Below are 13592 nucleotides of genomic sequence, written 5' to 3' on the forward strand. Positions count from 1 at the left end.
AAGAGAGCTATGTCCCTAGAGGAACCAGTACCTGCAAGTTGCAGCCCACCTCTTGCTGAATCCAAAACTATTCTCACCCTGTGTTTCCCCCATTTTCATTCACTTAAGAAAGACTCTCTAAAGCAGACAAGTCAGGGTGGCTGGCAAAAAATAAACCAGTGAAAAGAATCTAAACCAAGACACTGAACCTTAGAAATACAAACCGTGAGCAAGTTCACCCACTAAGGCAGAAGAGAGGGTCATACTAGTTTGTTGTCAGATTCAAAACAGAGATCAAAGCCACAATAAAGGAGTTCATTCCACTGCAAGGAATGCAAACACAATAATCCAGTTCTAACTTTCTCACACCTCAATTTCCAAAATATATTCTAAAACAACTTTAAAGATAAAAAGGAGATAGATATAGAGATATATATATACCTGGTTAACATTGGCTGAGAAAGTTTCATAAGGTGCAGGGTCAGTTTGATATCCTTTTTCCTGAAAAAAGAAAAAGCACGAAGAAGCAGCATTGAAGCCCTCTGCAGTGACATAGCCCAGTTGTGGAAACAGTCTGCACAAATGAATAACTTGATATCCAAAAGACTCCTAGAGCACTGCACAACACTATTGATGATCATGGAACTACAGAAAGATTTTTTTGTGGACCAAAAGAACATTCACAAGACCTTCTGATTTTTTCCCACATACTTTAAATACTTCAGTAGTTAATTTTGAAGAAGTTAAAATGTTTTTTTTCCCCTCTACCATTTGAAATGTTCTGGTACCAATTACGGTATCAGTTATGACATCCTACCAAATTTGAAAAGTTTTGTCCTATATATTAAAAAGCCAATTGGAAACAACAGTCAGAACAAAAGAGTTGAACAGAACGAAACTTATAAACAATTCATCTGATGCTACTGAAATAATATTTTTACCATCCTTACATCAACAGTCTGGAATATATTAATATATTTATGTGAAACGTTCCTTTAAAAGAACATCATGTTTTTTCAAAAAACTGCTGTGTCAGAACATTTTTAAGAAGCTGCCTATAGCATTTCACTGACCTCTGAAACGAAGATATCTCAGAGGTGGAAACTGCACATCCTGTACAGCACATAGCAGTACTATGCAGCTATTTAAGGCCTATATTCTACTTTCATAGGCAGAATCATACAGAGACACACAGGCTTCTCCCAATAAAAACATTGAGAAGAAGAGATTATGCAGATCTGGGAACAAAGAAATAAGAAATTCCATGGCCTCCACTCAGATTTTTGAATGATACAGAATCTTAGCTCAAACTTCATAGCAAACACCCCACTGCAGGACAAACTCTCCTGAGATCTTCTGTCTCCAGCAGCACAGTAACTCATCTCTCTCGCCAAGTGCATCATATGTAAAGGCATCTAACTTTAGGTGTAATGGCTGTAAGAAAACAGACAGGCTCCTTGGGGAAGATATCTATATGCCGATTGCAGCAAGAAGAACAAGAGAATTTTCTCTCTGAAACTTGTATCCCTGATGTAGAAAACTCCTTTTTCAGCACTCAGTCAGGAGCCAACATCACCAGGATTGCTCAGTCAGAAGGCCTCATGAAAACATGCTCACAGGGAATGGCTGTAGGTTCAGCAAAAAAATTAGGGAAGGAACAAAAGGTTTTAGGTCGGTACTGATTGGAAAGTGCACACAGAGTGGGAGGGAGATGTACCGTGAAGTACAGATTTGTCACACTTACATACGTTTGTTACTCTAGTACCCATGCTCAATAAAAGCCCAAACACACTTGTCCTTTTAATATATGGGCATGTATATCTCTGATCCATTAATAAGAATTGAAGTACAAGACCATAAAAGTACCCAGTGACAAACAGAAATTGCTTTCACACATTCCAAGTCCTCAGCTACTACCCTAATCATTGCTCTGTACTTTTTCAGATGACAAAATAGACATGAAAAAATATTATATCCAAGTAGAGGCTTAAGGACTTACAGAAGGATCAAAACTTCTTGTAGGCTGTCCAAGAGTTCATGAGACTTGAAATTTTCTATCACCATTTTCACCACACCAAATGTTTTACAATAGTACAACCACTATACTTTTTTTCCTAATAGTATGGACAGATCACAGGATATGACACAAACACAGATGATCTACATGCCCTCCCAAAGGAAAGATCCTCCAAGTCACTGAAGCAAACAGCAACATACCCGCAGAGGATTGTGGTACGTAGTTGTACCTCTCTCAATGAAGTTGAACTGGTTTGCAAGCTTCTTCTCTGGCGCTTTTGGGGGAGGAGGCTCTTCTGCCTCTGCTGCCTCAGCTTCTTCAGGTGTTTCTGCTCCCTTTGTCTCTGCCTCTCCTTCTCCCTCTTCTGCAGCCTGCAAGAAAATACAGCAGTGACTCCACCCTGAGAGAACCAGTTGTCCCTTTCTTTTCTTCTCAGACTGCTGCCTAGTGAAGGAGACTGTAATTGAAAATTCAAATACTTAAGATCCAAATTAGGACACTTTCAACACTCAGATCAAGGAGATTCTGAAATGATATCTAAACAGGAATATAGAAACCCAGGAACTGAAATTGCTTTAAAACAAAACCTGACATGAGAGAGAAAATACAGCACAGCTGCCTTTGGTAAAAGGGACTCAGGGACCAGAAGACTCTGTTAGAGACCCATTACCCTGCAATGTCATTTCCTTGCCAGACAACAAGTTTCACCTGAAACTCTGACACCGTGTGGGTTATGACACTGTGTGGATAAGAACAAACTTCTCACAGGCTACTCCTTTCCTATCAGCTGCCTTTAAAATGGGCCACTATTTATTTCATTCAGTTATGCCTGCTGCTTTCACCCCTCCACATTCTGTTTTTCACCAATGGACATACTGTTCAGGAAGATTCCAGAATCCAGCAAATTACACTCTATTTTGATAGAATATCTGGATAAAGGTAGATCTGGTATGATCCCTCTACACAGCTTCTGCACCTGAAAAATGGCAGCAGGACCCCAGCTGTCCAGCAGAACCTGCAGGTTCTCACCTACAGCACTGACATCTCAGACACAAAAGAATCAATCACAGAAGCAAACCCATTTTATAGTAATGCAATTTAAAAGCTAATACTAAAAATAAAATGGACAGAGAATTACCTCAGCATCTCCTGTGGGTTCTTCATCTTTAACCTCTGCCTTTTCAGTTGTCTCAGCAGAAGCCTCCACAGGAGCATTTTCCTCCTCAACAGGAGTCTTTTCTGATGACAGAAGGGATAAAGGAATGAGTCTGGAATAACAGGACATCCTATCCAATATTCTGCAGATCCTCTGTCTTCTGGAGCATTGATGTACATATGTACCCTTTCCTAATGCTGTCTCATTAGACAACACAGTAACAAATCCCCACTTTGGAGAACAATTGTTTGCTCAAAGCCACAAAAGGTGACAATGTTATTTCTAGAATGCATCTGCAGTATTTCTGGATGAACTGAAATAAAAAGTAAATATTTTGACTCAGTGCAAACTTCTGTAACCCATTTCTGATCTGCGTGACTTTGTTTCTGGGTATCCCTTCAGCTCTAGACCCTTCTATCCTCCAAAATTGTCTGCAGTTATGTACAGCTACTAAGAATGTTTTCAAGGCACACAGAAGTTATAACATGGTTGTTCTTGTTTATACGGATAAAAATTAATATACTAGTCTTGTTAGAGAATGATGGATGTCTACGTACCAATCACAGCCTTGACTGTAACCATGATAGCATCGAGCCACTTGAAACTAATTGCTTTGGAATGTACGAAAAACACTGCCAAAAATCCATGATTTCATGGCATTGAAGATCCTGTTAAGCACTTTTCCCTACTTCAAATCATCATGCACAGTTTGTTAAGTGTAAAAAAAAAAGGAGACATTGACCCTTAGAAGCTGAAAGTAAGAACTATTCTCAGGAGCTTATCTAGTGTTATCATTGTGCCTGGCAGTTACCACCTTGAAAGAACACTCATTGTGACAGAAATTCTCCCTTCACAAACAGCAGAAATACAATAAAATCACTAGCCAGTACATCCTTCCCTGCTGAAAATTCAAACCTAGAACTCTTTGCTAACAACAGAGCTTTCAGTTTCTCATTAATGTATCTTTTTGTCTCAACAACTAAGAGTGGTGATAGTAACTCAGATCAAAGGTCCAAGTAGCTCAGGATTTTGTATCTCACATTGTCTGAAAGTAGAGGTCTTGGTCAGAATTTAAGAACTAGTCAAGCATGTGATAGTGTCCTGAACAATCACCTAGATTCCAAACACTTCTGCTTTAATACTTTAAACCGCGTCTGAAACTTTCAAAGCAGGCTAATATTCAGACATGTATGTACAACTAATGGTAGTGAAAGATGTTTAAAAGACACTAAATAACTTTGAAAATTTCAGTGTTAGCATTCAAATGACTCAAAAAACACACACCATTTTCTAGACTGCAGCAAACATCTGGCTGATTATTTTTTCTAATTTTGATTGCCAGCAAGGATGCAAGCCAAAGTAGGAGCTGTTTAATTCCATGGTAATGCAGCATGATCATTCCATCATGTTGAATAAGCAGAACCAGCGCCTATCTGAAAATTATTGTGATTTCAGACAATAAACCTACCTGCTTCAGAGCTTGACTTGATACTCTGGCGTCTGCCTTCGTCGGAATCTTTGGGTACCAAGTTTCCATTCAAAGTGAAGTGAATGGCTGTTTGATCCATATCGTCCACTATCTTGTATGCTCGCTCCTACAAAAAGGGAAAACTCAACAAAATCACAGAATTACAGAATCATGGAATGGTTTAGGCTGGAAGGGATCTTAAAGAACATCTTGTTTCAACCTCCCTGCCCTGGGCAGGGACACCTTCTCCTAGACCAGGTTGCTCAAAGCCGCATTCAATTTGGTTTTGAACACTGCCAGGACTGGGGAATCAACTTGTTCCAGTGCCTCACCATCTTTACAGTAAAGAACAACTCAATCTGTATAATTTAGTTTAGAGCTGCACCTAAAAGCAATCAGAAGCCACTACAGAACACAGATGCTTCAGTAGTTTCTTCTTAAATATATGATTGCTTACTGTATCAATCACAGCATAGCACTGAGCCCACTTCAGTCAGTGTGGAGAATTTGAAGATATGGATTACTGATCACCTGTCTATACACCATAAATACGGAAAACTTCAGCTCCAAGTAGAAGAGAAGGACCTTATTTGACTCCACAAAACTGATTTCCTTTCTCTGCAATCATGTAATGGTTGGTCAAACAAGTACAGTAGAACAGAGGTGAGACAGACTTGGGAATATTTTGGCTGGTTTTCTCTTCCCTTAGGTATTGGTTTTGACAGGGAACATTTTCTTCACAGTAGCTACTGTGGGGCTGTGTTTTGGATTTTGCTGAAAACTGTGCTGATAACACAGGGATGTTTTGGTTATTGGTGAGCAGCGTTTGCACAGAGTTCTGCTCCCCATCCCACTTCACCACTACCTTACCCATATAACCACAAGGATATTCCATACCAAATGGTGCCATGCTTAGCATATAAAGCTGGGGGAAGAAGAATGTTGGGGGGAAGAAGAAGAATGGGGGGGATGTTTGTAATGATGGGGTGTATCTTACCAAGTAAACGTTAAGCGACATGGGGCCCTGCTTTCCTAGGGATTGCCGAACACTTCCTGCCCACGGAAGTGGGGAACAAATTCCTTGTTTTGCTTTGCAAAGCTTTTGTTTTCCCTATTAACTGTCTTCATCTCAACCCATGAGTTTTCTCACTTCTACTCCTCTGATTCTCTCCCCTGTCCCACCATGGGAGAGTCAGTGAGTGGCTATGTGGGGCTTAGTAGCCAGCTGGGATTAAACCACGACACCTGCCTGAAGTTGGGGATAATTCAATGCCAGAGTTGGAGGAGCTGTCCCCATGCCCTTTCTTTCAGGGTGTGTAATCCTTCCCAGGGAGGAGTGGGAGGCAAAGGCACCACTCCCCCCTTCCCGTGTGACTGCCTGTGTTGCTGGCTGTATATGGTAGGGGAAGAAGGCTGCTCCAGGGTAATGAAGTGTGTGCCCTGCACACACAAATTTGAAGGTGTGACTCTTGAATGTTTTGTGGTTGTCTGTTGCTCACTCCTATTCATCATGAATAAAGGTGGTCAGTGATTTCACAAGACACATTTCTGAGCTCTCCTATAATTCAATCTTCATGTGTGGATACTGAGGCATAACTCTTACTGACTGAGAAAAGCCTTGCCTTTTGTGCTTTAACCACCAGAGAATGGGAAAAGTTACTACCTGAGATTAGCTGCATTAATTACCTTCACTGACAGATCTTGTTCTGTAATTGTGATATCCTATTTCTAAATAAATACATCCATGCTTCTAGACTTTTACCCTTTACAAAAACCCTTTAAGAACCATTGGCAGTAAATATGTAACAAGATGTAGCCACATTGAAAGAAAATTTACCTGGTTATAAATCAAAGGAAAACACAAAACCAGTTAATTGCAAAAAGTTCTGGTTTTATGGGTCATGTCACACTTACTTTAAAGTTGTATCTGACGATATCCCGGGGAATATGGGGATTTTTAGCTGTCAAGGTACGTGTAATTTCCTTTTTTAATTCCTTTGGAATGGAAACAAAATAGTATTGTAAATAAAACTTCACTACTAATACAATGTACAGCAACAAAAATCACAGAGTTTATGCTCAGTTCTATGATGTTCAGTTTGTTGCAGATACCTCATGTGCAGCTGATGCCACCACAAGAACAGTGCTTGGGGCCAACCTGGCTCATAGTGGAATCCAGAACAGTCATCCTGCTTCCTACCACAGTATTTCAGTGGGGTTTCTCAATGTTATTTCTTATCTAAGACATGGTAGCACTTGAAAAATGCTAGCTGCATTCTATAGGGTGAGACAGACAACTTGTGTCTTCAAAATTTACACTGTACAAAAAGAAACAATAAGCTCAGTAGCAGTGCTTTCAGGATTGACCACTGTGAACAAAGAGAAGTACTGCTGTTAACTATTTTTACTCCCTGAGTTGGGGGAAGTACATAAAGCTTCCCTTTCACAGATAGTTGAAGGGCAGGGAACAATGCTAGAGTTTTATAAGGCAGTGAAGAGAGAGAAACAACTGCAGTTGGAAGGGTGACCAACAGCAGTGCTACTGAATCTATCTGGGAAGAAATCGCAATAAAATTGTAGGACACTTCCCTGTCCTGTGTATCACACACAGGCACCTGTAAAGCTCAGGGTTGGCTCTGGGTCCTCCTTAACTGAGTGAAGCCCCAGCCGCATTTTCCCTTTTGGATCACCTCCAGGCAGTTAGTGTTTCAAAACCAGAAATGGATTTCAAAGCACACTCTCCATGTTCTCCTTTTGAAGCCATTTCAGTTGGTACTGCAGACGCTGTACTTCAGCAAGTACTGAAGTTTTACTCTTGCAGAATTTCCCCCAAAACCAAGGGGTAGGCTTCTGCTTATAGAGTTTTGTACATATCTCATGACAAGACAGGCATTGCTTTACTCACAACTTCAGTCAGCTCCAGTTGATCTGGGGATCTGACTCCAGCCCTTGCTGTCAACCAGTCGTCTCCCATTTCAGGGGAGTCATCTTCATCCTAGAACAGGAATGACAAGCTCAGCAGTACAACAAGACTGTGACTGTTTTGCTCCTTGCCAAAGCACTTTTTGAGGCACAGAGCAAAGAGAGAAAAACAACATTCCCCCACCCATTTTTGCTTTGAGCAGAGCAGAAGAACACAAACGGCAGGCCAAAATCTGAAGATTTTCATATGGCTAAACTTGCCAGCAAGAGTTCAGGGGGTTGGAGGAGCTGCAGTCTGAAGATAATTTCTGCCCTGTCACAAAACTGGATTAACTCCAATAACAAAACTCAAGCGATTCCACTTCAATCTCAGTTTAAAACTTGGCAATTCTGTTTCCCTTGCTACATAATACCCAAGGGTATTATAGGACTTAAGGACTGCTCAAGGGCACAAGCCAAGAAGCTGCAATTACTCCTGATGTGTTATTCTATAAGCTGCTCTTAGAATTTAGTTCAAAATACAAAGCTGCAGGGATGTGGCTCCTGAAGGAATGTTAACCAATTTCTTGCAAAGGCCAGCATGTCTCCATTCTCCCAAAAATAGACTGCTGCTCTCCCTGTGCTAGCATTGGGTTGATGTCATGATTAAAGGTCATTAAAAAGAAAATGAATCACTGCAGGAATGCATTTCAATTAATTGTCCTTACAGAAACAACTGTCAGAACACAGAGCTGCTGATTAAAGTGCTTCACTGCTTCAGGCAAAATTTCTCCCTTAACTTCAAAATGTGTAATGAGTTGATTTAAAATAAATCAATCTTTCTTGTAAATACAGTTCTCTCAGGCCTGCTAACTTTATAGCCATACAAAGCTGAGGATGAGTCCAAGGCATAAGTACAGCTTATGGCTGCAGTTATAGAGGCTGGACCCAGCAATGCTTTGCTACGGGCAGAGCACCACAAAGGTAAAAAGCACAACGCTGTGTCAAAATGTGCAGTGGCTGAAAGCAACAGAGAATTTTGCATAAGCGCCAAGGGAAAGTCACAGGCTGCAGCCTTATTTTTTTCCCCAAGGGAGCCTAAATGAGGCAAGCTGTAAGGAAGGTCAGGCGTTCTGGTGCACAAGAGATGATGATGCCAGAACAGTTGTTTGTGATTTAATGCTCTCCACATGAACACCTGCTTGTAGGACATTTATCATACACAATTCGATGCCAGTTAGTTCAGTGGCTGTTTTCCCTAGTGAATCAGACACGAAGTATTGTGGTTTTAACATTTTTATACATGATTTCCATTTAAAAGTAAATAACTTCCCATTTTTAAATGGTGAAAAGAGGAACATTTAACGAGACTGTGATTTGTCTCAAGAAAGTGAAAAGCTGTTTATCAACATTCCTGTTTAAATGCATGTAGACTGTTCTTCAATCCATGTCAATGGAGCTAAATAAGAGGAAGGTAGATTAAATCAGGGTATTCTAATCATTTCTTTGCCCAAAAGTAATAACATTCTGGTGAGTGAAAAAAGTAAATGCTATTTTCTCTAATGCTTGTACTTCTTTGTTAAGTGAATGTGGGCTATACTTCAAATTTTCTAAAGTGAGCAGGCTGTTTTCTCACTTTCTGAGTCAGCTTGTATTTTGGAATTCACACCCCAAACATTTTATTTTAATCTTTTCATATTGCATTTTACCTAAATTGTGCCTTTGTTCTAGGTGATATTTTTCATCCTAACTTGCTGGTTTATTTTCCTTCTCAGTGGAAACCTACAGCAACCTCTTACTGCTAAATCAGTTGATATTCTACCAATTTTATTAAAAAACCCTCATTGTTCAGACTAAATCCTTTTTGCATCTCATAGCTAAAAAAAGTAAAAAGCATTTTTTAAGACTTGAGAATCTTACCCGTCTTTTACGTCCAGCTTTACCAGCTTTTCCTGCCTTTCCTCCTGAAGGTCCACCTTGACCCTGAAGTGAGAACACATCCAATGTAAACATTCAAAGCATTTTTTTTTCCTAATTTAGCCAAAGCAGAATAAAAGTTTGATGTTTGCACCAATGGTATGTTTTAAAAGCTGAGTATGCCAGCATTCTGTCCATAAATTATCTGAAGGAAAGACAGTCACTTTCACAACACAAGACAGCAGTTTATCAGCATGAAGAAATGCCAGGCTCTGTCCTAGTTACTGCCTGTCTGTGATACACACCCAAATGTCATACACACATTTTAGTGCCTTGGTCAAACACACTAAGAGGCTGCTCCTGTCCCAAGTGATTGCATGGCACAGGGAGCCCAAAGACAGTAGATCCGCACCCGCAAAGACATCAGCACTAAAAAAACATGGAAAACACTGATGATCAGCTGGGAAATTAACCACTGTCAACCGCCCTGCACACATGAAAGCACAGAAAATTTGTTATGACAGGCTTTAAGGAAAACAATTAAGTAGTTGTTTATAGGGTGCCTTATAATGGGAGACTATCCTACCCAGAGTTAAGGAATAACAGAAGGGCACCAGTGACAAAGCTTTGTGAAAATTTAACAGAAAGTGGGAAAGGAAATGAAGAGGATCTTTTTGAGGAGACGCTGAGGGATAGACAGGACCATGAACCCTGAAGGAAGAGAGAGCTGATAAATCAAGCAAAGGAAACAACATTAGAAACCTTGGCAAGAACAGTTTCAGGATGGATCACAAATAACGTTTGATGGTATGGATGAAAAAAGCAGAGTTACTTGGAAAAAAGTGTTGCACTTTGAGAGAGAAAAGAAGGGGTCCTAGACAAGAGGCAAGGAAAAAGAAGGGGTGGGAGAGCAAGCTCCCATGGGCTGATAGATTTTCTTCAGAAGAACATTAGAGACTGCCTTTCAGCTCAGATCAAAGGTCCACCTAGCCAAGTATCTCTCACCAATACTATTTAAAAGAAGGTATCTATTTTATTCTCTCCAGGATGCCCTCTCAGCTTGCCACAAGGACTTGAACCAGGAATGCTATCCTTTTTATTTCATATCACTGAACCTTTTTCTCCACAAATTTATGCTGTCATTTTGGAATCCATGCACATTTTTAACACACGCAACTTCCACAGCAAGGACTCCTGTGGTACAACTACATGGTAATGCACAGAATCCATGCTTGCTTTTTAAGTCAGCCAATTGTTTCTCTCATCTGGTTTTCCTAGTTCTTCTAGAAAGGCCAGCTTTATCACAATATCTATTCTTCCTCTTCTCTTCCATATGTCTTATGAACACTTTCAGGAGCACAAGCCTCTACAGAGATTCCTACACTCCCCTCATGATTCCCCTTAATTATGAAAATTTAATATTCATTTCCACCACCTACTTCCTATGTATTAAACAATTAAGCAGCCATAAAGACTTTGACCCAGAAACCCAAGCATTGTTTGTCAAGCCTCACTACTTGTTAAGACTTGACAATAAGAATTCAGAAAAAAAATATTTTCAGAGGAGAACAAAGTGCAGCAAAGATGTGAGATGGTGTCTCTGTGTTATTTCTCTTTGTAAAAGCTAAAACATATAAAACTGCTGTTACTAACAAGGCATTTGGGATTATCTTTATTGCAGAAGATACATATTAAAAGCGATGAAAAATGAGCAGAACAATACATTTCTATGCTTAGAAAATGTGCCTCACTTTGAAATACAAATTTTTATGATGCAGGTAGAGAAAATAAAAGTTAAAAGATTTTCTTTATAGTCCCACTATAGTGGACTGATTGCAGAGCAGAGGGGCCAAGAGCTCCTGTGTCACAACCACTACTGAGAACACTGGATCACCCAGCTGGCCTGTCTCCCCTATGTGATTGCTTGGCAATGGGCAACAGAGGATTCTCTCTGACAAGGATCCTGCTATGTGTGAATTAGATGTGACCGAAACAGATTTTCAGAGCAGAATTTTATTCAGATATAAAGTGAAACCAAATTCTTAATTTTAAACATGAAACAAAGTCTACTTACTATTACCCTTTATAAGTGGGTCTACAAAAGCATTTATCCATTAGCAAAGGCATTGACAAGGCAATCTGGGGATAATTGGCTTTAGCAGTTGCACAGATTTGAATTAACATAATCCAAAGAGACACCTGTGAATAAATATCTGCAACAGTGTTAAAATCCAAAAGTGAGACTAAAGAAAAGCTAGAGCTATGAGTGCACTGGAAAGAAGCAGCACAAACCCTGACCATAAAGGGTATGTAGGGTAGAGCATGAACAATTTTTCTAATCAACCAGGGACCTGTGGCTAGCTGGCTCTATTTCCTTTGTCTTTGTACAGTACTATGCTGGTTTTATGATAGTAATTTAATGATACAGTACAGGCCTGGTTTGATAGAGACACCCTGAGGAGACCCAGGACATGGCATGGAGGAGTACAGGCAGGGGATGGTAAGACATGGGGCACATTCTTGACATCGGAGACTCCACAGCTGAAAGCATCTCACCACTGGCCAGTTAGAGAACTGCAAATTTGCAGACAAGGAAACTGAACAAAACCTGGTTTACGGGCAGCAAAGAAAACAAAGAAAAAATATCTATCACACTGAAAAAGCATCATATGCAGTAACACTGAGTGTAGTGTGGAACACCAGACCAATGGAGAAAGGGAAACCTGTGAAACTAGATTAGCTAACACATAAAAGAAACTCCACGTGAAGAAGAAACCATCAAAATGGACATCTTATCGTCCCCAATGAAGGTGTCCAGGTGACAGCTTGTCATAACATCCCCACCAACACCACCACCAACAGTAAAATTAAACTATCAACTTTAGGAACCAGAAGAACAGAAGAAGTGTGAGCACAGTACAAGAAAAGAGGTAGAAACTGGGAAGTTTGCATGCAACAACTCTAACCGCTTTATCACTATGAATGAATATTTTTTTTGCACTGAAATATTTCTTATTTTCTATAATGAAGACATCCGGACTGATGATAATGTTTAGACTAAAATTTCAGTCACACTGACATGAAATTTTTAGTTTTATAAGTTGTGCCTTCTCTTTGCCCATATACAAGATTTTGAGTGCAACAAAGTTGACAGACTATTGCAAAATACAGAACCAGGCTCTGAAAGTCTTAACTTTGACCCTATGCATGTTTTTAACCTTTATCAAAGGATAGCTGTTGTGTATGACTGAGAGAGGGTGTTCAAGGAAGAGGTTTAATTGCATCTGTCAGTGAGATTTACCAGACTTCTCCACGTCTCATGCCTGCTTTCCTACCAGCCTCTACTTGCTGACTGTGACAGCTTGCTTTGGGGCTCCCTGGAACTAAGCAAAGTAGTTCCCTACAGCAGGGAGCAAGCACATGACTGATAGGAAAGTTAAAAAATTATACTTACTATTTCTGGTATTTTGAACTAAAGAAGCTCCAACCACTCCCTCCAACCTGAACAGTTATGCTTTAGAACTACTTTGTTACCACACAGATGCTTGGCCAAATGCTGCACAGTATGGACACAGCCCACTCCAAAGTCGTGCTAAGCCTGAAGTGGGAGGATAGGACCCAGCACACAGAGGTCAGTGTGGGCCTGGGGCTTTCTTCCGTGTGTGCTCCACAAAGATACGACAGCCATACCTGAAGCAGTCTAGGAAGGAGCTGGTCCTTAGCTTATTCTGGGGTCGTTCAGTAAAACTCTTGTCTCCTGCCCAGATAAAACATCCCTCACAACACAGAGACCTACTTCAACAACAACAAAAGTTGAATGTCTTATTTGTTGGATATTCTGGACTCTTGCAAGTGAAGGTAGAGACTGTAACTCCACTTGACTCAGTACTCTAAAGAAGTCAGCATAAAAAGCAGAAGACATACTTTGCTCTGCAAGGATCATTCCTGCTACTGCTGTCTATGCTGCAGAAAGTTCATCCTGAAATATCTCAAACTTTTGGAACCCAGCTGAAAGGTGGCACAAACATGAAAAAAATAAAATGAGGGAAGATAAGATCCTAGTATTTTGACAATACTAGCAGTAGGTGAAGGTCATCAAAACTAGTAGATCTGTTTAAAACTATTACAAGAAGCAAGTTGGGGAGCAAACGTTA

The 13592-nt window shown here is 40.2% G+C and overlaps 1 protein-coding gene across 2 annotated transcripts in view; it reads right to left on the bottom strand.

Moving 5' to 3' along the window:
- DNAI1 (dynein axonemal intermediate chain 1) overlaps nt 1–13592 on the bottom strand; it is a 138307-nt gene that overhangs the window by 117301 nt on the left and 7414 nt on the right. For both annotated transcript variants that reach the window (XM_042028710.1, XM_042028709.1), the window contains exons 2-8: nt 9442–9504; nt 7526–7615; nt 6535–6615; nt 4621–4747; nt 3135–3235; nt 2197–2367; nt 421–480 (exon numbers count right to left, since the gene is read on the bottom strand). In XM_042028710.1, the coding sequence (XP_041884644.1) occupies nt 421–480; nt 2197–2367; nt 3135–3235; nt 4621–4747; nt 6535–6615; nt 7526–7615; nt 9442–9504 (693 nt within the window). The remainder of the gene's footprint in view (nt 1–420; nt 481–2196; nt 2368–3134; nt 3236–4620; nt 4748–6534; nt 6616–7525; nt 7616–9441; nt 9505–13592) is intronic.

This window comes from Corvus kubaryi, unplaced genomic scaffold (genome assembly GCF_017639235.1).
Source record: "Corvus kubaryi isolate FWS band 111438036 unplaced genomic scaffold, C.kubaryi_AGA036_p1.0 37308, whole genome shotgun sequence".
Classification (NCBI taxonomy): domain Eukaryota; kingdom Metazoa; phylum Chordata; class Aves; order Passeriformes; family Corvidae; genus Corvus; species Corvus kubaryi.